General features: G+C 59.2%; 1 protein-coding gene across 3 annotated transcripts; it reads left to right on the top strand.

Annotated features, from left to right (window-relative positions):
• The first annotated feature begins 341 nt into the window (after positions 1–341).
• Positions 342–25,153, top strand: PIAS4 (protein inhibitor of activated STAT 4). Of its 3 annotated transcripts, none has more exons than XM_025456965.3 (11): positions 342–479; positions 5,449–5,875; positions 16,727–16,811; positions 17,638–17,679; positions 18,003–18,093; positions 18,180–18,308; positions 18,414–18,519; positions 20,330–20,403; positions 20,491–20,651; positions 23,001–23,131; positions 23,302–25,153. In XM_025456965.3, exons 1-11 carry the CDS (start codon positions 453–455, stop codon positions 23,574–23,576), a joined length of 1,548 nt encoding a protein of 515 aa, XP_025312750.1. In that variant the 5' UTR covers positions 342–452; the 3' UTR covers positions 23,577–25,153. The 3 variants fall into 3 exon arrangements, with proteins under 3 accessions (XP_025312750.1, XP_025312751.1, XP_035558836.1); XM_025456966.3 differs by having other exon boundaries at positions 399–479; positions 5,351–5,875; XM_035702943.2 differs by lacking the exon at positions 342–479 and adding an exon at positions 2,858–2,952.
• The last annotated feature ends 13 nt before the right edge of the window (positions 25,154–25,166 follow it).

The following is a 25,166-nucleotide window of genomic DNA, read 5'->3' as shown; positions in this document are numbered from 1 at the left end:
GACGGGCTCCCCGCTGCACGCGCCGGAGGCCGCTGCGCCGGAGCCCCGGCCCCTCCCCCGACGCCGCCGGGCGCCCGGGCGCGCACCTGGCCGGCGGCCCAGCGCGGGGGCCGCGCACCTGGCTGCATTGTTGTCCCCTTCCCGCCCCACCGCCCGCCCCCACCTGTGCGTGACGCGTATCCCTTTAAGTAGCCAGACGCCGGCAGGGGTGGGCGTGGTCGCCGCGAGGGAGGCGCTGGGGGGGTGGGGGGGGCAGCGTCGGGCCGTCCTGATTGGCCCGGGGCCCGGGCGGCGGTCGTACGCGCCTGCGCACTGCAGGGCAGCGCGCGCCGGGGGGGGCAGGAGGGCGCGCGGTGCTAATTGGCCGCCGCCGCGGCCCCGCCCGCGAGTGGCGGGCGGTCACGTGACGCGACGGCTGGGGGCTCCCGGCGCGGGGGACGCTGGTGGCCAAGATGGCGGCGGAGCTGGTGGAGGCCAAAGTGAGTGAGCGGCGGCGGCGCCGGCCCGGGCGGGCGGGAGAAGGGGCGGGGGCCGGGCGGCGGGCGGAGGTCTGCGCCTTCCGCCCGGGGCCCCGCGGCGCGGCCCGCTTGCGGTTCGCCGCCCGGCCCCCTCGCCCGCCCCTGGCCCTGGCGCGCCGGGTGCGGGCGGGGGGCGGGGAGGCCGGGGGCGGGGCCCCCCAAACCTTACCCCAGCCTCCGCGCTGGGGGTTGGTTCCCGGGCGTGAGGCGGGGTCGCCCCCCCGCCCGCCCGAGGGGTTGGGGGCGAGTCTCCCGGAGCCTGGGCGCAGGGCCGCGCCTCCCGGACAGCCTGACGGGCTGGGCTGCTCGTCCCCTCCGCGCCCCGAGCCGGGCTCCTGCTCTTTGGCCTGGGGGAGCGTGTTCGCCTCGCCGCCCCCCGTGGCAGCGAGGGTCGGCCCCTGGGTCTCAGCCTCCCTGCCCAGCAGGCCGGCCGGGCTTGGCGACTCCCTGCTCAGAAGGGCCCCGTGCCCCTTGTGCCGCCGCTTCCCGCGCCCGGGGTGACGGGCCGGGGTCCCGAAGCACCCCCCAGACGCCGCGTCCGCTTGGGGGTTTGTACCCCGGGCTGGAGGTCGCCCCCCTGCTTCGGCTCCCGCGTTGGTCCCGGAGCCCCGCCCCCCTCCCGACACCGTCTCGCTCGCCCTCGGAGTGGGCACCGGGTCTCTCGAGTTTGCTCTCCCGCCTGGGATGGAGCCCTGCCCCTGTTCCCTGTTCAGAGCCTTCCTCCGTGCCCGTCTCCTCGGTCTTGGGTCCTGGGCTCTGCCTTGCTCCCCGTTTTTACTCTCGGGACAGCGTTTGTGAGATTTTGGACTCTGCTCCTGGGGTCTCTCAACTTCACGCTAACAGAATTAGACCCTGTGCCGGCTGTTTCCTTTATACTCCCAAGTGCTTCTACTGAGGTGGTACTGTGTCTACGCAGTTCCCCAGAACCTACTTTAGATCCCTTTATACGCCCCAACTCTGGCTTCTGAGGCTGCCTCTTCCCTTCTGCTGGTTTCTTGTGTTGGTTCATGGAGAGTGCTTCTCCACCCTCTCTCTTTAGTGCTTCTAGTGCTTCTCCCTCATGCTCCATTTTGGGGTCCAGGTTCCACATCCCATAGAGGCCATTTCTGTTCCAGGGGTACTGTCTTCCAGGTACCTTGCCCCACACTACAGTGGGGTTGTTCCCTTCCTCACTGAGAAGTTTACTCCAGGCCTTTGGTGGCCGGGAGGTGGGAGACCGGACCTTTCCTGGACAGAGGCTCCGCCTTTTCCCCTCCCACTGATCTTCCCTCCCCAGGTCCTGACCTGTAAATGTTTTCTTTCTCCTGTTCCTCTCTCTCCCTCCATCTCCCTTCTCTTCCTGCGGAGATCTGAAATGCAGTTCCCTTCCCCCTGGAGCGTCCCCCTCCATGCCTGTACTACACTCTGCCCTTCTGTAGGGTTTTGAGAAATTGGGACTTGCCCTGGAGATGTGGAAGTCTGAACTCTGCATGCCCAAGGTAGCAGCCAGTGGGCTTGAGGACCCCCGGAGCCCTCAAATAAAGCCGTCCCATAGGGCTGTGACTCTGGGTGTACCCCACCCCCCACCCGGTCCCAGTCCCAGCCAGACGGTAGGGACTGAATTCTTTTATACCATCCAGGGCCTTGAAATATGATCTCATGAACTCTACTTGACCCTCCGGTGGCTGGGGCCCCCACCCCAATTAAATCAAGTTGACCCTTTTTTCAAGTTCTCTAGAACGTGAGCCTCTGTTCAGTGACACAGCTCGCTCCGAGCCTCGGGCGCCTTTCTTTAGTCTGTGGCTGCCACTGTGGAGTGTCTTAGGTGTCGTTGAAGTGTTCTCTTTTTTTAGGTGCTTACCTAGCCTTTTGTAGTAACAGGGGCTGGAGATTTTGTCTTTTGGAGTTCAAAACAGGCTGGTCCTCAGGAAGAATGACAGGGGCTTGTTGGTAAACTTGGAAATCCGCCTTTGCCTGAGGCCCCTGTGAGGGCTTGGGGAGAAGAGGCAGTCTGGGAACCCCTTGAGATGGGAGCATTTTGCACAGATCTCCCATTTCCTGGCGATAAGGACCTTAACTTTCCGCCACATTCAGAGGAACCTATACCCGAGACGGGTTAAGTTAAGCGCGGCAAGTCTATCCAGGCTGATGTTTTTCCACATAGCTCCAAACAAGCCCAGAGTTGAGACTCTGGAAGCCGTGGGGGCCTGGTGCTGTTTATAAACACAGATCTGAGGGGCAGGCGGGTAGGATGAAGCCATGGCAGGAAGTGATTTGCAAAGTGCTTGGGGCTTCTTCCTGAATGTTTGTGCCCCTCTCACACTGTCCCCCCTCCCAGTGTCAAGGGCAGGCTCCTTGGTGGTGGCAGCTGCTGAGAAATCCGAGTCGTGAACATATGGCAGCTTGAGGGATGTGCCCCAGGATGCTTGTGCGGCAGCTCCGGATGTCCAACCTGGTGAAAGGGCTGGGCCATGGCGGGGGCAGGGTGCTCCCAGGGGCGGGGTGATGGTAGAAGATGTGTTGTGGTCAGACTCGGCACACCGAGCCCACCTGCCTTTAGCTCCGTGGAGGGCACTCAGCTTCCACATGACGTCTCCTCTCCCCTCCAAGGCCTTGGGCCTCTTCCAGAAGAAACATCTTGTCTGCAAGCCTATTTTCTCTGCTCAAGGTAGGAAGTCAGGCCAAGGAAGGTGAAGTCTTTGTGTTTTTGTAAGCATTCTGGGCTCTCTGAGAGCCTACAGATTGCTTAAGTCCCAAGGCAGGAGGTGTGCTGGGATGTGAGGGGTCCCCAGGCCCCCAGATAGCTGGGTGGGAGTGGAAGGAAGTGCCCTTGGGACTCTGATGGCTCCTGCCACTGACACGTGGGGAGGCTCTGGGCCAGCCACGTTTTTCACGGGGCCTCGGTTTTCTAACCTGCCTGGTGGGCGTGGACCCTTGTGAGATTCGTGGCCGCAAAGAGCCCTTGTGCTTGGTGTGTGGCGGACGCTCCACATCTGTAGTGTGGGAATAGGAGGAAGGCCCTGCAGCGGGAAAAGGCTCCCCCTTGAGATTTTGCAGGCAGGATGGGCAGCCCCACATGTGTGTATCTGTCATTTTGTGCCTTGACAGCCTCTCTGCTATCAGCAGGAACCTGGTGGACGGCTGCCGAAATCTTAGAGGGCTCACATCTTGCATGGGTAGATGAGATGCCCAAAGTGCAGAGGGGCCCTACAGAGGACCTGGGGTTGCCTAGGAACCCAGAGCTCCTGAGTCCTGGTGCTGCCCTCAGACTACACGCCTCACCCTTCAACAGCCAGGAAACGGGAAACACCAGAGCCTTCTGGCAGTGAGACTGCTACGTAAACACCCTGGCAGGGTTCCCACCCACCTCTAACTGTCAGACTCTCAAGTTGAATTTAAGGGCTTCATTGGTTTCCTTGGGTGCTGTCCTGCCCTGTGCCCGCCAGCTTCCCATATACACCTTCATCACTTGTACCTGTTTTCCCCATTCCCCTGGAAGTTTCTTTTTCCCCACCACATTTCATTCATTGCAGGCCAGCTTTGGGGCTCAGTGTGGGTGGCCCTGAAACCCTGCCGGCCTATCCATCCTTCAAGGATACTTTGCTTATGTAGCATATTGCGGAGTGTCAGTCCCCTTGGCGTCCCAGAGTCTCCCCGAGGCCAGGCTATGGTCAGGCCGCCCCAAAGAAAACATCAGCGTCAGCTGAGCTCTCGTGTTTGGTTTGATTTAGTCGGAGGGACCCTGCCAGGTAGTAAGTGCCAGACTCTGCTAGACCTCTTTCATCACTTTGCCACAGCTCACAGCCTCCGTGGCTGCTGTATTCCCAAAGCCTTCTCCTCAGACCCGTGGTTCTAAATGGGCCGAAACTGTTCCCAGGGCACACTTGGCAGTGTCTGGGGGACCTTTGTCATTATCACCACGGGAGCTTGGGGAGAGTTCCTGGCATCGAGTGGGTGGAGGTCAGGGATGCTGCTGAGTACCCAACAGTGCCCAGGATGGCCCCGCCCCAGAGAACAATCCAGTCCCAACGTCCACAGGGTCGAGGCAGAGAAGGCCTTCTGGAATGATCAGCAGACGTTTGATGTTCACCAGTGCTCAGCCCCATGTGGACACCCCTAGTGCAATAGAGAGAAATTACCCCTGGCTTTGGAGTCAGGCCTAGGTTTGAATCTTGGCTGTCATGTGGAGCTCCCCACAGCCCAGCAGGATTGTCATAAGAATCAGCGTTGAGTATATGATCACATGTGCAGCTCAGTTCCTGGCGAGTGATTGGTATTAAGTCGTGGCTACCATACTCCAGACTGAAGGGAAAATGTGTTTGTGGCCAACGTTGATTTTCTCTGCTTTCCGTATGTTACCTCATCTGGTCCTTCCCACATCCCAACGAAGTGGGTCCTGTCATCCTGACGAAGAGACTGAGGGTCACAGAGGCCATTAGTGTTCTTGGCTAGGGAGTGGCTGAGGCTGTTTACGGGTAAAGGAAGATTCCCAGTTCCTGCCCTGGGGATGCTTTCAGGCTTGAAGATGGGAAAAGAGAACTTAAAATAGAAGGCAGCGGTGTGTGTTGGGGGGGCGGTCAGAAGCTTTTGCTGCGTTGGCAGTGCTGAGGAAGGTTTGAGGAGGAAGAGGTGGAGGGGAGCAGGGTTAAGCTGGGAGGGGGCATCATAGGGAAGGGTGAGCGGGCAGCGTGAGCAAGGTCATGGAAGTGGGACTGAGCCTGGGCTGGTGGGCCTGGTGCCTACGCCTCCTCCTCCTCCTGGGCTCCTGCTCCTGCCCACCAGAGTGAAGGGGGTCTGGAGGGAGGGCCAGGCAGCACCTGATGGGCTCTCCTTTCGCTGTCCCCCCCGTTTAGGGCCCAGGTGGCTCCACGAAGCCCCTTGCCCCATTGGCAGTCCCCGAATCTGGCTGTGTCTCCTCTGAGCGTGTGTATCTGTGGTTGCTCTTCCCCAGAACATGGTGATGAGTTTCCGAGTCTCCGATCTTCAGATGCTCCTGGGTTTTGTTGGCCGGAGTAAGAGCGGACTTAAACACGAACTTGTCACCCGGGCCCTCCAGCTGGTCCAGTTTGACTGTAGCCCCGAGCTGTTCAAGAAAATCAAGGAGCTGTACGAAACGCGCTACGCCAAGAAGAGCTCAGAGCCTGTCCCCCAGCCCCACCGGCCCCTGGACCCCCTGACCATGCACTCAACCTACGATCGGGCTGGCACGGTGCCCAGGACTCCCCTCTCGGGCCCCAACATTGACTACCCCGTGCTCTATGGGAAGTACTTGAATGGACTTGGACGCTTGCCCACCAAGACCCTCAAGCCGGAAGTGCGTCTGGTGAAGCTTCCCTTCTTTAACATGCTGGATGAATTGCTGAAGCCTACAGAGCTGGGTGAGTCTGCCACCACCTGGGGGTGGGGGGCCCCGACCTGCACTCTCGCAGTGCCTCTGGGCAGCCACAGTCACTGACCCAGAGTGTCTCCTGGGAAGCAGTGAGGGCCAAGGGGTGGGGGTGGGAGGGCTTTCCTTCCCAGGAAGCACAAGAGCCTCCTCTGGATCTATCAGCAACCTGGTGAGTCGTCTCATGAGTACCCTGAATCTCAGTAGCTTAGCACCACAGGCACTCATCTGCTCTCAGCTTGTGAGGGTTAGAACTTGGGAGTGACTTAGTGGAGTGGTCCTGATACAACCTGATACACGGTCACTCGTCAGGTCTCATCTGAAGGCCCGACTAGGGCTGGGGGCCACCCACTCCCATGCTTGCTGGCAGGTCTTGGTTTCTTGCTGGCTGTCAGCAGAGACCCCACTTCTTGCCATGTGGGTTCCATAGACTGCTTGAGCATCGTGACAGCGTGGAATGATGGCTTGCTTCCTTTGGAACCAGTGATGGTGTGGGAGAGTTAGTGTGCGCACTTGAGAGTGAATGATGTAGAACAGGGAGAAGCCAGAAGCAGCTAGAAGTCGTCTCCATGACCTCAGCTTGGAAGTGGCCTAACTGCCACACTCTATCAGTCACACAGAACAGCTCTGTGTTGTGGGCCAGGCCTGGACCATCGGAGGGAGGCATCTCTGGGGGCCACTGGGGATGCTGGCTTGTGTGCTCTAACTCCCTGTGGCAGAGGGGCTGGAAGTTGGATCTGATCTCCCTTCCTCCTGCAAAAGGCTTGTTTCCTGGTAGGCGGCCTTCGGAGTAACCTTGGCCAGTGGGGTGCAGTCTGGTCACCATGGGCCAGCTGGTTAGGGAATGGCTAGCTGTGCTCCCAAGAGGTGGGACACCGCCAGGAGTGTAGGAGACAATGCCAGGGCCCTGTGGTTCCTGTCTGCCATAGAGAAATTCTCTGACTCCCAAGGTTGATGGTGTGCTGCACATGGATGGGCCCCTGGTCTTTCTCCGGCATCTGTGGTAGTGGTGGGGTGGGTGGGCGTCAGCCTGGCCTCGGCCTCATGTGCTCCCACCAGCCACAGCTGCCTGCGCCTCCAGGGCTCCAGATGGCAAGTCTAGTAAGAGGGCTTCTTGGCCCCCCTTGGATTTGATGGGGTCCCTGTGTGGTCCTGGAGACCCCTTTTGTCATCATTCTTGTCTTCTTTGCCTTGAGAACCTGCCAGGTGGATGCCCATGGAAGCCCTCCCTGGGGTACGCCCACCCCGGGGACATGGCAGGGAGCAAGCAGAGCACCCCACCCTCATGAAGGTTCCCTCCAGCAGTCCTGGAGGTGCCCCGAGCATGTGTCGGCACCGTGGGTCCTGCTGTCTCCCTGTAGCCCTCATCCCCATCTCCATTTCAACCTCCCACGTCTTTGCCGAGCCCCCGCTGCACACCAGCCTCTGGCCCTGGTTGTGAGTTGGTTTTCTCTGTAATGTGGCAGAGGTCACAGCCCCTCCGTGCCCCCACCCACCGGGCTCTCTGCCGTGTGGTTCACTCCCTCCCTCCCTGCTGACCCAGCATCCTGTCTTGCTCAGCCAAGGGGCCCCTCTGTGCATGGAGAGCTCCACGCCAGCCACATGCCAGCCAGCCCACTCTGTCCAGCCCTAGCTGGGGGGCAGTGGGAGGGATGCGGCTGCCTCCCTTCCTCCTTCCTGTAGCTCTGGAGCTTTGTGAGGCTGGACGAGGGGGCTGTGGTTCTGAGTGAGGCTGAAGGAGGTGGCGGGAGGAGTTGCTGGTCGTCCAGGCTCTGGAGTCCCAAGGCCCCATTTCGGCTCGAGGCTCTGATCTCTCCTGCCTTCTCTCTGCAGTGTTTGTCACCAGCCCCCAAGTGGGGAGTAAGTTGCCCTAGCGGCACCTGTCGTAAACTTAATGCGGCAGCATTGGAGAACCTGAGTTTCTCCAGGACAGCCTCACTCCTCCCCCAATCCCAGCCTCCACACTCTGCTCGTCCCCACTCCCCTCTGTACATGTTAGAACCCATTCACCCCTACCCCCAGGGGTTCTCCGGCAGGCTCTGGGGGCCTTGGGACTGGCTGGCTCTGAAGGTCAGGCTGACGGTTCAGGTTTCTAAGGACTCGGGGATGCTGTTCATGATAGGGAGGCTGGGTTTTCACCGGGAAGCAGTTAAGTCAGGCTCAGCACTGGGCGGGGGACAGAGGTGACTTTGAACTCAAGGGCCAGCGGTCTCCCTCCCCTGCCTGGACTATAGGCTTCCTTCCTGCATGGCCCGCTCCCACTCCCGCCCCATAATGCATCACTTTGCCCTGAGCCCCTGGGGACCCCAGTCACCTGATCTCCGGGAGAGTCTGCTCCCCTGTCTACACCAGGAATTACTCTGCTGGCGGCTCAGAACAAAGAGGCTGACCCCGCCCTGCCCTGGCTTCCACCCACTCCCCTGCCCCAGTCCTGAACATACTTCTTCCCTGGAACCCCCATCCTCAGGAACCCCCCAGCAGCTGCCAGGTTCCTAGGGAGAGTCCTCAATGAGCACAGACCTGGCCCTGAAGCAGTCCGGTCCCCTCTGTTCCAGGACCAGTGATTTTGTCCACCCACTTCTCAACCTGGGTCCCTCCCTTTGGTGACTTCTGCAGCGCTGGCATTGCCCAAGAGCCACTTCATGAGGCTCAAGCTCAGCCAGCTTCCCCTTCCCCCTCGCTCCTGACCATGACCTGCTGACCAGAATGAGGTCCAAACACTCTAGTCTGTTTCCCCGGAAGAGCCGCCAGCCAGCTCCAGCTTCGGGATGGAGACCGCGCCGGGTGCAGAGGAGACATAAATCACAGGGAGTGGAATGTTTGGGTTGGGGGAGGGGAGGAGAATAATGGAGCTGGAAGGACCTTAGGAGACAGATGATCTTTCTGGATGGTGGCTGGCACCTAGAAAGGTCGGGAGACCGGTGCAAGGTCACACAGCATCCAGAGGAAGGGGCTCTGGGGCCACATGCTCAACCATCTTACCGTCTTCCCATCTTCCCGACTCTGACCCCTCCCTGAGTCATAGTGCCTTGTACCCCTGTGGGGAGGTACCCATTTTGAACCATGTAGAGGTTCTGGACCTCAGGCCTCCTGTTAGCTCAGAGAGCTTGGCTCTTCTACCCATCCCAGCCAGGGGAGGGGCACTTGCTTCTTGACCACAGCAGGACCCAAGTGGGGCCAGGGAACACTGTCCTGGTCGTGCCACTGCAGCTGGGGGCTTACTGGGCACCTGATAGCCTAAAGGTAGATGGCAATGGCCAGAGACTGACTGGGAAGGCCCAGACCTCTGTCAGGGTGCATGGCAGAAAGGAGAGGCCGTCATGAGACTTGTGGGTGGAAGGAAGGAAACACGTTGATCTCGTGCAGTGCTGCTCCGGGAGGCTCCTCAGCAATCCATGGCCAGCATCTCAGGCTGTGGGGCTGTGTCCTTGCTGCTGAGCAGTGAAGGAGCCACCCCATGTTGTGACAACTCTCAAGTGTCCCTGGTTTTCTGCGGTACCCCTAGGGGTAGCCAACACCAATGCTGGTGGAGGACCACTGGTCCAGCACCCACCTGTTGTGCAGGTCACACGTGTATCCCTCATCTAGCCTCTCAAGCCTTTGGGTTGGTATTGCCCAAGCCACAGGGGAGGTGTGGGGTTCCTGGCCTGGTGTGTTTTGCTGGGAAGCTGCACTAAAGGTGAATAAGTGGTGCCAGGAGAGGAATGCTCTGGTTGGGGAGTGCAGGCTTCGTAGGGGGCAGTCAGGGCCAGGGGCCCTTTGTTACATATATGTGGGGAGGTGGCAGTCAGGAGGCTTCCTGGAGGAGACCACCTTCCAGACCTGAGAGGTGGGTAGCCATTAGCCTGACAGAGAGGAAGGAGGAGGGGAGTGTGTTCCAGGCCCAGGCCTGGCAGTAAACGAGGGCTCTGGGATGGAAGTCATCGTGACTAGAGCGGAGTGTGGCGTGGGAGGAGAGAGGGAGGGAGAGGCTGGAGAACACAAGGTGGGCAGGCCATGGGGAGAGTGGCGACCAGCGAGACTGTACTGAGGGCTTTGGCATCCTCGAAAGTCTGGTGAGCTTTTCCAGGTCTCGTTTCCTGGGGTCCTCTCTGAGGTGGGTGTTAACCCTGCGGGGTGCACAGAGGCAGAGCGGCCTATGTGCCGTCTAGCGGCCAGCCAGGGTGCACACGAAGGCCCATGCTCTCTCCCTGGGTCCTCAGGTCCATCCTGTGCCCTGAGAGCCTGGGTGGTCATGTGGCATCCCAGGTCTGGTCTCCTAGCTCAAGAGGCCGGCGGGCCAACCTACTAGGCTAACAGGGCACCCCCAATAGCCCAGCTGCCCAGCTGCCTCCTTGGCTTCTTCCCTACACGTCACTAGTCTCCCCAGAAGCCAGAGGAAACTTCCTCTGTTCAAAACATACGTGACCACTGTTTCTGCCTGGTTTCTTTCCTGCTTTCCTCTCCTCTCTCTCTGCCTTCCCGTTGCCCACTGTGCTCCATCCAGGCATACAGGCCTCACTGTTCCTCTAAAACACTAGGCCCAGAGTTGCCCCAGGGCTTTTCCGTGTGCTGAACCTTGTCTGTCACACTTTCCCAGATGCCACATGGCCCTTCCCTCCCCTGCCACCTACCCTGAAACTCACCTTCCTTTCCTGCTTACCTTCCTTCAGCTTCTCATCACCACCTTGTCCTCCCCTGTGTCCTTGCCGCCAGCCCTGATGTGGCTTATTTGATTGTAGGTATTCTTCTTTAATACCTGGGCCCGGAAAGGGTTCATCCCGTCACTGCATCCATGGTGTAGAGCGGAGCAGGAGGCGCCCAGTCCAGGACCTGAGAAGCAGCTCAGGGGCTGCAGTGAGAATCACCGTGAACTGGCATTCTCTGGCTCTGCTTCAGCGTGTGACCCTGTCCCATCCCCATAATCTCATAAGTAGCAAGTCAAGAGCCTGTCAGCTGGGTGGAGGAGTTGGGGTGTGAGCCCAGAGCCCCTGACCCAGGGCTTGTGCCTCCTGGCTCCCTGCCGTTGGCAAGGGCCCCTGCACCCAGCCCGGAGCACCTGTTTTCCCATCTCCTCCCCCAGTGCCACCCTAGCACCACCTGTACTGCCTACACTGTCTCTCAGACCTTGACTTCTCCATCTGGGGAGCTGGGGCCGGAGTTCGAGACCATGTGTGGGTCTGGGGGCATTGGTCTGGAGGACGAGCCTTGATCCCTCTCAGGCCCCAGGGTGCAGGAGGCTACAGGCCAGTGGGAGGGAGACCAGGTCTGTCCCAACTGATTTGAGATCTTTTTCTTTGCTTCTGTTTTTTTAAAGATTTTATTTATTTATTCATGAGAGACACAGAGAGAGTGAGCCAGAGACATGGGCAGAGGAAGAAACAGGGAACCTGACGTGGGACTCGATCCCAGGTTTCCAGGATCACGCCCTGGGTCGAGGACGGCACTAAACTGCTGAGCCACCTGGGCTGCCCACTTTTGCTTCTTATTGAAACTTTTGTCAAAAGTGTGTGTGTGTTGTATGAAACAGAGTCAGGCCTCTGTTGGAGGTTTGGGCTTGTCCTTGCCACTCTTGTTTGCATGTGTGATCCTCTGAAATGGTGGCAATGTCCTAACTACTGTTTTATCTATCCCCCCTCATATCAGGAGTGGCCGCTCAGGTCACTAAGCATTGTTTGCTGGTTGTGGTTTGTATGGGCCTGGCAGCCGGAGTAGAGACAGTCGTGTTGGGGTTCTCTGTTAGTGTCTTAGATTGAACCAGAGGCTGGTTCTCTGAGGATCTGGGAGCAGGGGGTTCCCTCCCTTTAGTTTCTGGGGGGCTCTGAGGCCTGGGACAGACGCCTCATTCTCGTCCACACACCACCTGGCAGGGCCCCCATGGCTTTGCAGCAGCCTGTGTGACACAGCAGAGGTACTTTTGGGTTGGTTTCATGTTCATCATCCAAAGACGCTGAGAAGTTGTTATTCTCAGGAGGTAAGAGTTTTAAAATCGTGCAGGCAAGGAGACATGGGGAGTTACCAGGATTGCAGGGGGGCTGGGGGGCTTGCAGTTTCTAAATAAAAGTGCTTGGGGAAGGCTGTCATTCTGGCAGCGTTTGAGTAGACTTCAGAGACATCAGCCATCTAAGTAGTTGGGGGAGGAATGTTCTGGAAGAGGGGATGTCCAATACAAAGGCCCCAAGGCAGGTTGTCCTTAGCATGTGAGGAGCATGAGGTGGCGGCCAGGATGGCTGCCATGGGATCAAGGCCACTGGGGGTGGGGACAGCATCCCTCGAGTGGCAGGCGGTGAGCTTGGGGAACCAGGGGGCCAGCGAGGGTTTTGCGTACTGAACAGAGGGGCGGGAGTGGTGGGGAAGGGACCGACCTTGCTACTGTGTTTTTAAATTGGAGCCAACTGGGAATTGATGCGGGAGTGGGGGCGGTTGGGGGTGCCAAGAATCGTGGATGCTGCCCATGGCTCAGCCCTGAATAGCTGAGAGGGTGGAGCTGCCACTGGCAGTGGATGATGGAGGCCTGGGTTTGGGGGCCCCCCACCCCCTTCCTCTGTAGGGCATGCTGTTTTGCAGCTGAGGTGGCAGCTTGCCTCCCACTGGCTACTTGGCTTCCTGAGAGAGCAATTAGCTACCTGGGGCCAGTGGTGCAGCAGAAGATCCAAATGTTGTCCCCGCAGGGACATCATCTAGAAGTGGGAGCCCTGGGGACACCTGGGTGGCTCGGCGATTTAGTGCCTGCCTTCAGCCCAGGGCATGATCCTGGGGTCCCGGGATCGAGTCCCACATCCACCTCCCCGCATGGAGCCTGCTTCTCCTTCTGCCTGTGTCTCTGTCCCTCCTCCCCCCCCGCCCCCGTCTCTCATGAATAAATAAAATTAAAAAAAAAAAATAGAAGTGGGAGCCCTGGAGGGGACCCCGGACTCCTGGTCTCCCATGATAGAACTCATCTGCCTTCCTTGTTTCTGGGGACAGCTCCCTGGCCAGTGGGTGGGGTTGAGGGTGGTACTCTTGGCTTCACTCAGCTGTCACAGCCCAGCTGAGGGTATGTGAGCACCCCTGCGCTGTCCCGCCCCGTCAGAAATAATTGCCCCTTGGTTTTCTGGGCAGGTCTGGGCATGTCTGCAGGTGGATTTTGTGCATCCCCACTCCCCAGTTAGATGGCCCTCCTCAGGGGCTCTAACCAGGACTCTGCAGGGACTGACCAGGCCCTCAATAAACAAGCATGCAGCTCTCTGCCCTGAGAAATGGGTCCCGTGTACAGAAGGCACCCAGGGGTTGGGGGGCGGGGGGGGATAGTGTGCCCCAGGCAGGACTCAGGTATGAACCCTGGGTGGTCTGGCTTCTGACCCTGAGCTGTTTTTAAATCCAAATTGTGGAAAAAAAAAAAAAATTGTGTGTGCTTTTTATTTTTATTTATTGTTTTTATTTAAAAAAATATTTATTCATGAGAGTGGTAGAGAGGCAGAGACACAGGCAGAGGGAGAAGCAGGCTCCCTGTGGGGAGCCCGATGCAGAACTCGATCCCAGGACCCTGGGGTCACGCCCTGAGCCGAAGGCAGATGCCCAACTGCTGAGCCACCGGGTGTCCCTGTGTCTGCTTTTTAAATAGGTTACCTGCTGCTGTGGTTTAGAATTCAGAAGGTTCTGGAGCAAGAGTTGGCCGATTAGGGCCGGGGGCCAACTTCATTGGCTGCCTCTTCTACTAAACCAAGCTGTATTGACACACAGCAATGCCCATTTGTCCGTTTACTGTCTCTGATGGCTTTTGTGGTAGAAGGCAGAGTAGGGACATTGAGGCAGAAACCACGTAGCTCATTAAAAACCAAAACTATTTACACTCCAGCCCTTTATGGGAACAGCATGTACAGCTCTGTTGGAAGGGGTTTGCGGTACAAAGAAAGCTGGCACCGTGCCTTTCCTAGTTACTCTGAGGGGGTGACCGTGGCCGGTTCTCACAGAGCCCCCAGCCCCGAGATGGCTGTCACACAGATGAGCAGACATGCACTTGCGCCGACCCTTCTCTCTGCCGGCGACCGGAGTCTGCGTGTGATGCACACCTGCCCGCACCACCTGCCGTCACCTGAAGAAAACATCTTGGAAGCTACTCTGTATCAGTGTGAAGAGCTTCTGGATTCTTCGCTGTGTTGGGGGTCACGTACTCTGCCTCTGTCTGCCGTTCTGGAGCGCATCTTCACCAGACCAGATCGGCGGGCACTTAGGTCGTCAGTCATCGGATGGAAACCGTTCTGAGTACTGGCTGCCCGCGGGCCTCGCCCATCCGTGGTGTGTGAGCACGCCTGCAGTTGGGCTTCTAAGAACAGGCGGGCCGCTGTGTCCCACGCTGTGTGTTGGTGTGGGCAGATGGAGTGAGATGGCCTGCCCTCCAGGCTTCCGTTCCTGCCAGCCACGTCTCATCCAGTCTTGCGATCAGGCGGCTTTCCGGTGTCATTGGTTAGGTTTTTTAAGATTTTATTTTTGAGTCATCTCTGCACCCAACGTGGGGCTTGAACTCACAACCCCCACCCAGGATTGAGTCGTACGCTTCCCTGACTGAGCCAGTCAGGCACCCGTATTCAGCATAGGTGTATTTTTAAGTTGAGGTATAATTTATGTACGGAGTCCTGCTAAGTGAGTGTACCCCAGGAACCCAAACACCGGCAAACGGTAACATACCCGTTATGTAAAACCCCTCGCCCCCCTGCCCATCCCTCGCCTCCCACACTCCCAGAGGCAGCCCTCATTCCGGTTCCTGTCACTGTGGGTTAGCTGTGCCCATTGTGGACGTGGCCTAGCACACGTGCAGCGGGTACTTCTGGGCATCTGCCGACTGTGGTTCGGCACCCTGACTTTTAGATATGCCTGGGCGCTTGTCTAGGTCATCAGTTTTATTTTACTGTGTGAACCTACCATTGCTTGTTTATCTGTTTTTCCATTGGCAGGCATTCAGCAGTTTCCAGTTTAGGTCTCTTCAGGAATAAGATTGCCATGAGTGTCCTCGTGCAAGTGTTTGTGTAGACCTATTTCCATTTATATGGGGGACAGATACCTAAAAGTGGGGTTTCTGAGTTACTGGGTAGGTACATGTTTAACTTTGTTAGGAATTGCCATACAGTTTTCCAGAGGGGTTGTGCCTATAGCAGAGAATCCTGCTCGTTCCGCATCCCTGTCAGCACTTGGAGTTGTTGCTCTTTCCGTTTTAGCCATGCTAGAGGATGTATAGGGGTTTTAGACCAATGTTGCATTCCTGAGCTAAATCCCAAGGGCCTGGATGTTTGCTGATACTTTCTAAAGAATTTTTATGACAGTGTTCATGAGAAATGTTTATAATTTTCCTTTCTTGATATTGTTTTGTCAGGTTCTAGAATCAGGGTCATGTCAGCCTTGTAAAGTGAGTTAGCAATTCTTTATTTTTTGAAAGTTCATAAATGTTTATATGGTTTCATAAAAACTTAATAGAACTCACCAGTTGGATCTGTGATTTTCTTGGCAGAAAAGTTTTTATTTATTATTATTATTTTTTAAAGATTTTATTTATTCATGAGAGACACAGAGAGAGAGGGAGAGAGACAGGCAGAGGGAGAAGCAGGCTGGGTCTCCAGGATCAGGCCCTGGGCTGAAGGTGGCGCTAAACCGCTGAGCCACCTGGGCTGCCCAGAAAAGTATTTAATTTTGAGTTCGGTTTCTTTAACTGGTAAAGGGCTTCTCAAACTTCCTTTATCTTTTGTTGCTAGTTTTGGTCATTTGGATCTTTGGAAGAGTCTGTCCATTTCATCTGAGTTTTCAAATTGATTGCCATAAAATTGTTACATTCCAATATTAAACCAAAAGACCATGGGATCTGTACTACTGTCTACCTTTTCGTTTCTGACAGCATGTATGTTTACGATCTTTTTTTATTGCTCATTCTAGCTAGTTTATCAAAGAACTCTGGCTTGATTTTCTCTGTTGCTTTCTATTTTTATCTTTAGTTTCTTTCCTGTTAATGACTTCATTCTTAGTTTGCTCTTCTTTTTTTAGTTTTTTGTGGAAGAAATGCAAGTTACTCATTCAAAACCTTTTTCTGTGTTTTTTAACAGAAGCGTTTAAAGCTATGATTTTGCCTCTAATGACTGTGTTAGCTGCTTCCCCCAAGTTTTGGAGCACTGTATACTCTCATTCAGTTCAGAGACTTTCTGATCACCCCAGGGGTTCTCGATGCAGTTATAACTAAGAGTGGAGAGTCAGCTTGTCACCACATGGTCTCCATCTGCTGGCAGATGTTCCTCTACTTCTGCACCCAGTGGGTGCTTTGGGATGGCTGGTGTGGCTCTGTATGGTGTTCCCTGCTGCCCTCATGCCTCCCACTGTGAGCTGGGCTGTTCCGTGACTCTTGTTTTGTGCACTTGGGAGATTCACTGTTTCACTCCTATCTCTGCCACTATTGGCCATGGATGACCGAGGCAGGACCTCTGTCCCGCGGGTGCCTGGAACAGCCATACAAGGTGCGGCTAGAGTTGTTGCTGGCATCTTACAGGCTCCGGGTGAAGCAGCTGGCCCAAGGGCATGCAGGCTGTCCCACTGTGTCCTGCCGAGCCAGCAGGCTCCTTTCCCTGAGCCCAGGGCTTCTCTGTCTTCCTTAGAGACCTGAACCCCAGAGAGCCATGAAGGCTGCTGCTTCCCAGGGCCGTTCCAGGGTTGGGGGTGTTCCCTGAATCGGAGGCACTTCTTCCTTAGAGGTCTTGCTTCCATCCCACAGGCCCAGCTGCCTGAGTGAGGCTCAACCTCCTGTTCCCAGCTTCCCAGTCTAAGGAGGGACTGGCCCATGGAAGTGGATGTGGCTGGCTTCTGTACCGGGGACCAGGGGCAACCCTGACTCTGCGTTTATCTTTAGTTCCACAGAATAATGAGAAGCTTCAAGAGAGCCCATGTATCTTTGCGTTGACGCCAAGGCAAGTGGAGCTGATCCGGAACTCCAGGTGCGCTGCTCCCTGCACCCCTGCTGGCCTCCATGGCAGGCAGTAGACTGCATGGTCTCGGGCCATCTAGAGGGCTGGGCTAGGGAGCCTTCAGTAGACCTGCTGTAGACCCTGTGCTCCGCAGGAGGGAAGCAGAAGCCCTGCCCTCTGTGCTCAGCACTTGCCATATGTCCCGGGCTTTGTGCTCAGTCTGCGTGCTCATACCATTTTTGACCTGCAGCCCCCAGAGGTGGGCTGGTGTACCCTCCCCTTCAGTGGGGCTCCCCTTCGCACTGTTGGTTTTGGAGCTGGGTCACTCTTTGGAGTGGGGTGCCCCAGGCACCCTGAGGGGCTGAGCAGCATCCCGGCCCCCTACCCCTACCCCGCCCCCCACTGGACGGTAGGAGTCCCCTTTGTTGTGAGAACCACACCTGTCCCCAGGCACTGCCTGGGGTCCAGCAGGGGCAGGATCGCCCTGATGAGGACACTGAGCCATAACAGTTGAGGGACAGAGGCCATTGTCAGTCCTGCTGTCTGAGGCCCTTCGATCTCCAGCTGAGACCAGAATCACCACTGGAGCAGCCATTTGTTGGCCCACTTGGCACATGCCAGGCCTGAGTCCACCAACTGACTTAATATATCCCATGGACATCCCCCCATATGTACAAAGAGAGGAGGTCATTTGCCCAATTCACCAGTGAGTAAACAGGAGGGAATGTTGTAGTCAACAGCCATTGACCTTCGGCTGCCAGGGAAGGTAGCAGGTGAAGGGAGCAGCCTGGTGGGCCGAGTGCTCTCCTGCCTCACTGACCCCTTCTCCTCCCCTCTGATTCCTCGGCACACACAGAGAACTGCAGCCCGGGATCAAGGCCGTGCAGGTCGTCCTCAGGTAAGCCCAGGCGGGCCTGGACCACTGCTGGCCGTAGCCCCGTGTCCTCCCCGGGTGCACCCCTGTCAGGCCCCTCTCCCTCCTGGCAGCTTCTCTTGGGCTCCTCCCTCCTCCTCTTCTCTTCCTGCCTTCTGTCCTTGCTTGTGGACAGGACAGGCTCGCTCAGACCAGATCCGGAGCCCGGAGAGCCCCTTGTGCCATCCAGAACTGTGATCCGCCTGCCAGATGGGCTCTTCCACCCTGGCCCCGCACCCATCTGCCTCTCAGGGCCGCCCCTCTGTCCAGAGCCCCTGCTGGCCTCACGGTCCACATTGTTGTTGCAGAATTTGCTACTCAGACACCAGCGGCCCTCAGGAGGACCAGTACCCACCCAACATCGCCGTGAAGGTCAACCACAGCTACTGCTCAGTCCCGGTGAGTGGGACCTCCTGTGCGGGATGGGGCAGAGAGCCTACAAGGGAACATCTTTCTGAGGCCTGAGCCCCCATGTCTGCTTCCAGGGCTACTACCCCTCCAATAAGCCTGGAGTGGAGCCCAAGAGGCCCTGCCGCCCCATCAACCTCACCCACCTCATGTACCTGTCCTCGGCCACCAACCGCATCACCGTGACCTGGGGGAACTACGGCAAGGTGAGTGGGGTGGGGGTGCTGCCCGCCTGTCCCCCCCACCACCACTGCCGCCCTCCCACAAGCCCTGCCTGGGCCTGACCACCCCTCCCCCACCTCTGCCCCCAGAGTTACTCCGTGGCCTTGTACTTGGTGCGGCAGCTGACCTCTTCAGAGCTGCTGCAGAGGTTGAAAACCATCGGGGTCAAGCATCCAGAGCTGTGCAAGGCGCTTGGTGAGCTTGTGGGCCTGTGTCACCCCAGGGGGTGTGGGAGGAGGGGGGCTGGGCAGCAGAAGAGCCTGCGAGGAGGCCCTGAGGCAGGGCCATGGGAGGCGGGTCCCCCAGCCCAGTGAGCCGGGGTGCTGAGAGGCGGGGGCCTGGGGCACAGGCGGCCAGGGCAGACCCGATTCACTGCTGCAGGTACGGGGCGGTGATGGAGACCAGACTGGCTGTGTTAAGGGGGCCGGGGGGACAGCGAGGGCTGAACGTGAACCACCAAGGACGGGCAGACAAAACCAGATCAGTTTCTCCTCTCGTGTCTGTGTCCATGGTGGCTGTGTGGCCTCGGGCGAGTCACTGGCCCTCTCCAGTGATGCTCCTTCTGACCAGATCTCACAGTCCTGGGCCGAGGGACCTGGCAGGGTCTCCATCTGACCTCTGGGGACACTTGGCGCAAAGTGGCAGGGCTCCCGCCTGTGTACCCCACCCCAGCACCTCCCACTTCCCTCAAAGAGCTCTTTCTTCATAAGCGCCCCCCACCTGTCCGTCTCCCTGTGGGGACAATGCCGGACTTGACCAGAGGGTCAGGTGTTAGCCTGGGGGCAGGCAGGATTCAACCTCGGCCCACAAGGTGGGGCGTGGAACTCTGGGAGGGGCAGGGGCCGCAGTGCTGTTGGGGGCAGTGTGTATGGGATGTGGGGCCCCTGCTTGACTCCGATGGTCCGGTTTCCTCTCTGAAGCCAGCCTCAGGCCAGGCCACTGGGTTTCTAGTTGCCGCGGGAAGTCCTGTAGTTGTCTCACCGGTAGCCCCAGCCTTCTGTGTCACGGGGAGGGGGCCTTGCTTCAAAAACTGATGTGCCTGTGTCATCATTGGCATTTCACCAGAGAGGCGAGTCCCGAGGTGGGAACTCACATGGAGGTGTGAAGGGCTGATGTGGCCTTCGGGACAGCTGGGGAGTGGGGTGGGGATGTGCCAACCCTGTGGGGGGAGGAGGAGGGGCTGCATGGAGGAAGGAGGGGCAGGTCTGCGGTCAGTCTGTCCTCTGGGCGTCTGTCGGCCGGTTTCCCATTCCCACGGAGAGCAGAACAAACGCAGACAGAACGAGCCTGAAAGGGTCCAGAGGGAGGGAGACCCCGCAACTCCTTGCGGGTCCACCCCAGGTTTTGCTCTGCATGCGTTTTCTTCTAGTTTTTCCTCTAGTCTGTGTTCACAGTTGAGAAGGGGGCCTTGCATGTTGTTGCCAGCATTTTCCATGAGGCCTCTGGCTTCAGGCGCCGGTCAGCTTTTACTTAGTTGGGTGGACTTGGTCACGCAAGAAGCTGTGCTTGGGGGCTCGCTCGTGCCCTGCAGGGTTTGGGGTGTTCAGGACAGGAGCCTTGGTCGTCCTCGCCCCACATGTGGTGCGGAGCCGTCAGGACCGTTCCGAAGCGGCCCGTCTCCCTTCTTGCTGAATCAGGGATCGTTTGTGTGGGATACACAGTTGTGGTGGACGGCCCCGTGGGCTCCCATCTTTTTCCCAAGAGAGGCCTGGGGCTGTGGAAATGTGTAGCAGGGTGGGCTTGTTGGGACGGCCTGCCTCGTCAGCATGCCAGGTTGTCCGGAATAACCAGCCGCTGCCAGGACGCTTCCACAGGTGACCCTCGCAGCCCTGGCTCTGGCCCCGAGATGTGCATCCCAGCCTCCTGGGAGGTGGATGTTGGGCTGCTCCATGTGTGCACCGTCTTACCCTGGCGTCAGCAGGTGCTAGAAAAATTTGCCTCTTGGCTCCGACCCCACAGACGTCTCTGTCCCTTGTACTAACGACAGCCATCCCCTTCTCTGCAGTCAAAGAGAAGCTGCGTCTGGACCCCGACAGCGAGATCGCCACCACCGGCGTGCGGGTCTCCCTCATCTGCCCAGTGAGTCGGGGTATGCCCGCGGTGTGGGGCCTTCCAGGGTGAGCAGTGCGGGGCCGGGGGGCCGCTGACGCCACCCCCTCCCCGCAGCTGGTGAAGATGCGGCTGTCAGTGCCCTGCCGGGCGGAGACCTGCGCCCACCTGCAGTGCTTCGATGCCGTCTTCTACCTCCAGATGAACGAGAAGAAGCCCACCTGGATGTGCCCCGTGTGCGACAAACCAGCCCCCTACGACCAGCTCATCATCGACGGGTGAGGCTCTGGGTGGCCCTGTGTGCCCCCTGGGGCACCTGACTTTCTGGGGAGCCCTCTGCTTGGGGAGCCCTCCTTGGGGCAGGGAGCAGCAGGGGGCTCTTCGGGGCCTTGGCTACAAAGGTGGAGGCTGTTAGCTTAGGCGCCCTGGGCCCAGAAAGCCCATGGTGCTTGTGACCCCCTAGATCTGGAGCCTGCTTTCCCCCCGCGCTGAGCAGCAGCCCTGGGAAGCCTCAGCCTCACGGCCACTGCACAAGCCAAAGAGCTGCTTCCCACACAACAGTTAGCCTGGTCTCCGTTATACCCCCTGTGATGTTTTCCCAGGTGGCGCCAGTGTGCAGCCAGGCTGTCCCCGTGACCTAACCACCAGGTCCCCCCCACAGTGCCACGGAGTGGAGGGGGGACAAGAGGAAATAGGCCATTCTCCCCAAAAGGGAAACTGCTCAGGTCTTAGGTTCCAGAAACTGAGCCCAGCACCTGACCGAGCAGCTCCTGCCAGGCGCCAACCACACCCATGTCCTGTCCCCAGAGCTGGGGGGGTGGGGAGGGAGAGAGGCCGTGGCCAGGCTGGGTCTGTGGCCACACGCTGCACCTGGCAGTCCGTGAGGGCCCAGATGCGTGTTGCGGGGGGTATGCCTGTGGCCTCTAGGGGTTTGGCATGAATCCGTCCCCAAGTTCTGGTGCTTGTCTCCATCGGGTCACCACTCCTGGCTGTCGTCAAGCCATCCCCGCCCACTATGACGGGAGGTGGGCCTTGATCGTTCCCACCTTACAGATGAGGAGACTGAGGCTCAGAGGGGCCATCACCTGCCCCGGCGTGCCCAGCTTATAGGTGACCAGGCCAGCTCGGAGCCCGGGTCCCCTCCCTTGCAGGGCTGAGCTGCCGCGCCCCAGTGCCCCCACGCCGTCTAGCCTTGGGGTGGAGTGAGGAGGCCCCTGGGGCCGGGCACAAGGGCCAGGGCTGAATGGCTGCTCTGTTCCTGGTCTGGCAGCTGTGCGGCCCCGTGCCTGCCTCTCCCCCCACCCCCACAGGCCTAGAGCGGGTCACCCAGGCTCAAGTGGCGGCAGCTCCGACAGCTCCAGGGGCAGATGGGCCTGGGGTTTGGAGGTGTGGCTGTGCCTCACCCAGACCACAGTCCCAGCATCCCCAGGGCCTGGGCATAGCCAGGGAGGCTTCCTGGAGGCAGGGTCCTTGATTCGTGCATTTTCCTGGAGGATTGGCTATTTTGTCCCACCCTTGTACTGGAGCTGGGTGATTCTGGGGGCGCCCATGAGGACTGTCCCAGAGTGCCTTCAGAGCACTCCCGGCTGGGCCTGGGGTGGGGCAGGAGGGCATGGGGAACTTCACCAGAAAGACCTACTGCTCTCACTTGGGCTTGGAGGAGGGGGAGGCGCTGTGGACAGGGCCTTTCCGTGGGAGGTGTCCGTGGGGCCTGCCATAGACAGCAGAGTGGCCCTGCGGTGGCTGGTCTGTGAGTGTGATGAGGGAGGGCCCCAGGGTGTCCTGGAGCAGGAAAGGGCCTCCCTTCTGTGCAACTGCACCCGAGGTGCTTGGAGTCTCCTGGAGGCAGATGCAGCTTTGACGTGAAACAAGTGCCGGGGGTGGTGTGGTGCAGCGCTGCTGGGGCACGCGCGTGCCCTGTACCTGGCGTGGGCCCCCAGCTGCTACATGTGGTGGGCGCTGCATACGCCTCGTGGGCGGGGAGATGGAGGCTCCGTGGCCGGGAAGTGGCAGGGCCAGGAATGGACCCAAGAGGGGCTGCTTTCTGGCCTCGTTGGCTTCGGGGAGCTTACCACCACCCCAGGCCTGTTTGTCCATCTGTAAAGCGGGCCTGGCTGCCAGTACGTCAGTGGCACGGCGTCCAGGGCCAGAGCACGTCCCGCTGGGCCTGGCTCGCTGTGGGTGCTGTCACATGTGCAGGGATGTAGCGGCCCCCTTCTACCTCCTGCCCGGCCCAGAGCCGCTCCAGGGGGCTGCGTGTTGCACGGCCCACCTGCCCACACCTGGTGCCTCGTCCGTAAACAGGGACAGCGCAGAATCAGGGTGGGAGGGTAGGGGGCCCAGACCAGCTTCCCTGGGCTCCTGCCGTGGAGCAGAGGGCAGTCCCTGTGCCCCGAGCAGGGCGCTAACTGCGGGCACGCGGAGCCCCGCCCGAGCAGGCCCCTCGCTCAGAGGAGGGGAGAGGGGGCGGCTGAGCCGGCCCTCAGGGCGCAGGCCCTGCTGGGTGCCATCCTAGAAACGCCTCTGCAAAGGAGGGAGTGACTTACTTAGTGAGCTCCTCCGAGTCCAGGGGAGCGGGGTGGGGAGACAGTGGCCCTGCCGCCCGAGTCAGCCCTTCGCCCCCCCAGGCTCCTCTCCAAGATCCTGAGTGAGTGCGAGGATGCCGACGAGATTGAGTACCTGGTGGACGGCTCGTGGTGCCCCATCCGCGCCGAGAAGGAGCGCAGCTGCAGCCCGCAGTGCCCCATCCTCGTGCTCGGTGAGTGGGCTCCTGAGGGAGGGGCAGACGGGGCGCCCGCCGTGTGCCGGGCCCTGTACGGGGCTCTGGGGACCCAGCGGCGATCGAGGAGGCGCAGGGGATGTCCCGGGTCCCTGCGCCTCACTGGCTGCCGTGTCCCCGCTGCGAGCACCTCTCCCTGTTGCCCTCAGGCACCTCGGACGCCAACGGGCTCCTGTCCACCCCCAACGTCAATGGTGGTGGTGGTGGCGGCGGCGCGCTCGGGGGCGCTGGTGGAGGGGGCGGCGCAGTAGGCGGTGTTGAGAACGGGAAGCCAGGAGCCGACGTGGTGGACCTCACGCTGGACAGCTCATCATCCTCAGAAGAGGAGGAAGAGGATGAGGAAGATGAAGAGGATGAGGATGAGGAGGGCCCCCGGCCCAAGCGACGCTGTCCCTTCCAGAAGGGCCTGGTGTCGGCCTGCTGACTGCTCGCCGCCGCCACCACCACCACCACCACCACCACCACCACCACCACCACCGCCACCACCACCGGCTGGACACTCGACTTTCCTGGTGCTCACCCACGCGGATGGGGCGCAGGCGGGCCTCGGGGTACAGAGGGAGGAGTGATTTTTTTTCTTTTTATTGTTCATTTTGTTTTTCCACCCCTTTCCCTGGCTCCTGGCACCTGTACCTCTGGACTCTCCTATCGGAGGATTAAAAAAAAGTAAAATGACAAAAAAAAGTACAAAAAAAAAAAAAAAGAAAAAAAAATCAAACTCTTTCAAACAAGGCAAGCCACCCACACAGCTGCTTCCCCAGCCGGAGCCGGAGCCCCGGAGCCAAAGCCGGCCCTGGGCAGGGGCGGGCAGACCGGGGGCTGCGCTCTCGGACGCCCCGCCTCGCCTCTTCCAGTGACCATTCCAGCTGGTGCAGGGGGACAGGGCGCATGGGGGTAGTGGGGGCAGCGGGGAGACCGAAGGGCACACGGCCCCCCTCCCTGGCAGCAGCCACGACTTTGACATTCGTCTGTTCCTTTGCTTTTTTTTCTCTGCAAACACGTTCTCTCGCCCAGAGACCCTGGAGCGCGCCGCCGAGCAGGGAGCATTTTAGCCAAGAAGCCATGGAGTGGGTTGGGGCGGGGAGGGGGGCGGGGGGCACGGGGGGCGGGCCGGGGGTGGGGGGCCGGGGAGGGTTTAGCCACAGATGTGTTGTATTTTTTGAAAGTGCAATAACTTGGTATTTTGAAGACCCAGCATGTGGCCAGGACCCCCCGTGGAAGGCGGGGGCCCCAGGGTGCGGCGGCGTGTGGCGTGGGGGGGTCTCAGTTCTCTAGCCAGCTACCTCGGTAACTCCAATTCAGGTTAACTTCCCTACGGAACAGCGCAGATGTCCACAGATGCCACCACCACCACCGGCCCTCCTCGGCGGGCGGGGCGGGCGGGCAGGCGGCCACTACCCGAGGGGCAGCAGGGACTCCCGCCCCACCCTCTCCACGTGGGGGGGCCCCTTCCCCCTCTTCTTGCTCTTGGGTTTTCCGACGGGTAGAGGCCTGCCTGGCCCCCCCTCCCCCGGGAGCCTCACTCTCGTCTTCCAACAGGACCGGGCCAAGGGCCACCCTTCCGCGACTCGCCCGGCCTCGGGGGTCCGGCCAGCGCGGGGGGCCCCCACAACTGCCCCAGATGCCTCCAGGAACCCACAGCTGGGTGCCCGGCCCCCCGCCCAGCATCCATGTCCTCTGGAGGCCATGCTTGGTTTTCCCACCGCCTCTGCCCTCCGTTCTGTTCTGCTTTTTTTCCTTGCCCCCCCCCCCTCCCCCCGCCCCAGAATAATTTCCTTTGTGTAAACAGAGCTCTTCTAGTCAGGAAGCAATACCGTTTCAGGTCTGAAGAAGAAAGGGACATCAATCTGGCCGAGGGCAAATTCAGTTTTACTGTATAAACTCGGCTGTGCAGCTCCCCTCCGGCTGCACTGGCAGCTGCGGGCCGCGGTTTTCTAATATTTGTATTCTAATTTAATTGTTTTTAAAAAACGCAAATAAAAAAGGTCAAGGTGAAGCCACCGAGGCGTCCGCT

The sequence above is a fragment of the Canis lupus genome, chromosome 20 (genome assembly GCF_003254725.2).
Source record: "Canis lupus dingo isolate Sandy chromosome 20, ASM325472v2, whole genome shotgun sequence".
NCBI classification, from domain to species: domain Eukaryota; kingdom Metazoa; phylum Chordata; class Mammalia; order Carnivora; family Canidae; genus Canis; species Canis lupus.
This window is presented reverse-complemented; position numbering and strand designations above follow the sequence as displayed.

Excerpts from the sequence above, each read along its gene's own strand:
- PIAS4 (XM_035702943.2), top strand. The coding sequence starts at position 2,908 with ATGTGCCCCAGGATGCTTGTGCGGCAGCTCCGGATGTCCAACCTG. Across the intron at positions 16,812-17,637 it reads GAGCTGATCCGGAACTCCAG|AGAACTGCAGCCCGGGATCA; the intron begins GTGCGCTGCTCC and ends CGGCACACACAG. Across the intron at positions 18,520-20,329 it reads AGAGCTGTGCAAGGCGCTTG|TCAAAGAGAAGCTGCGTCTG; the intron begins GTGAGCTTGTGG and ends CCTTCTCTGCAG.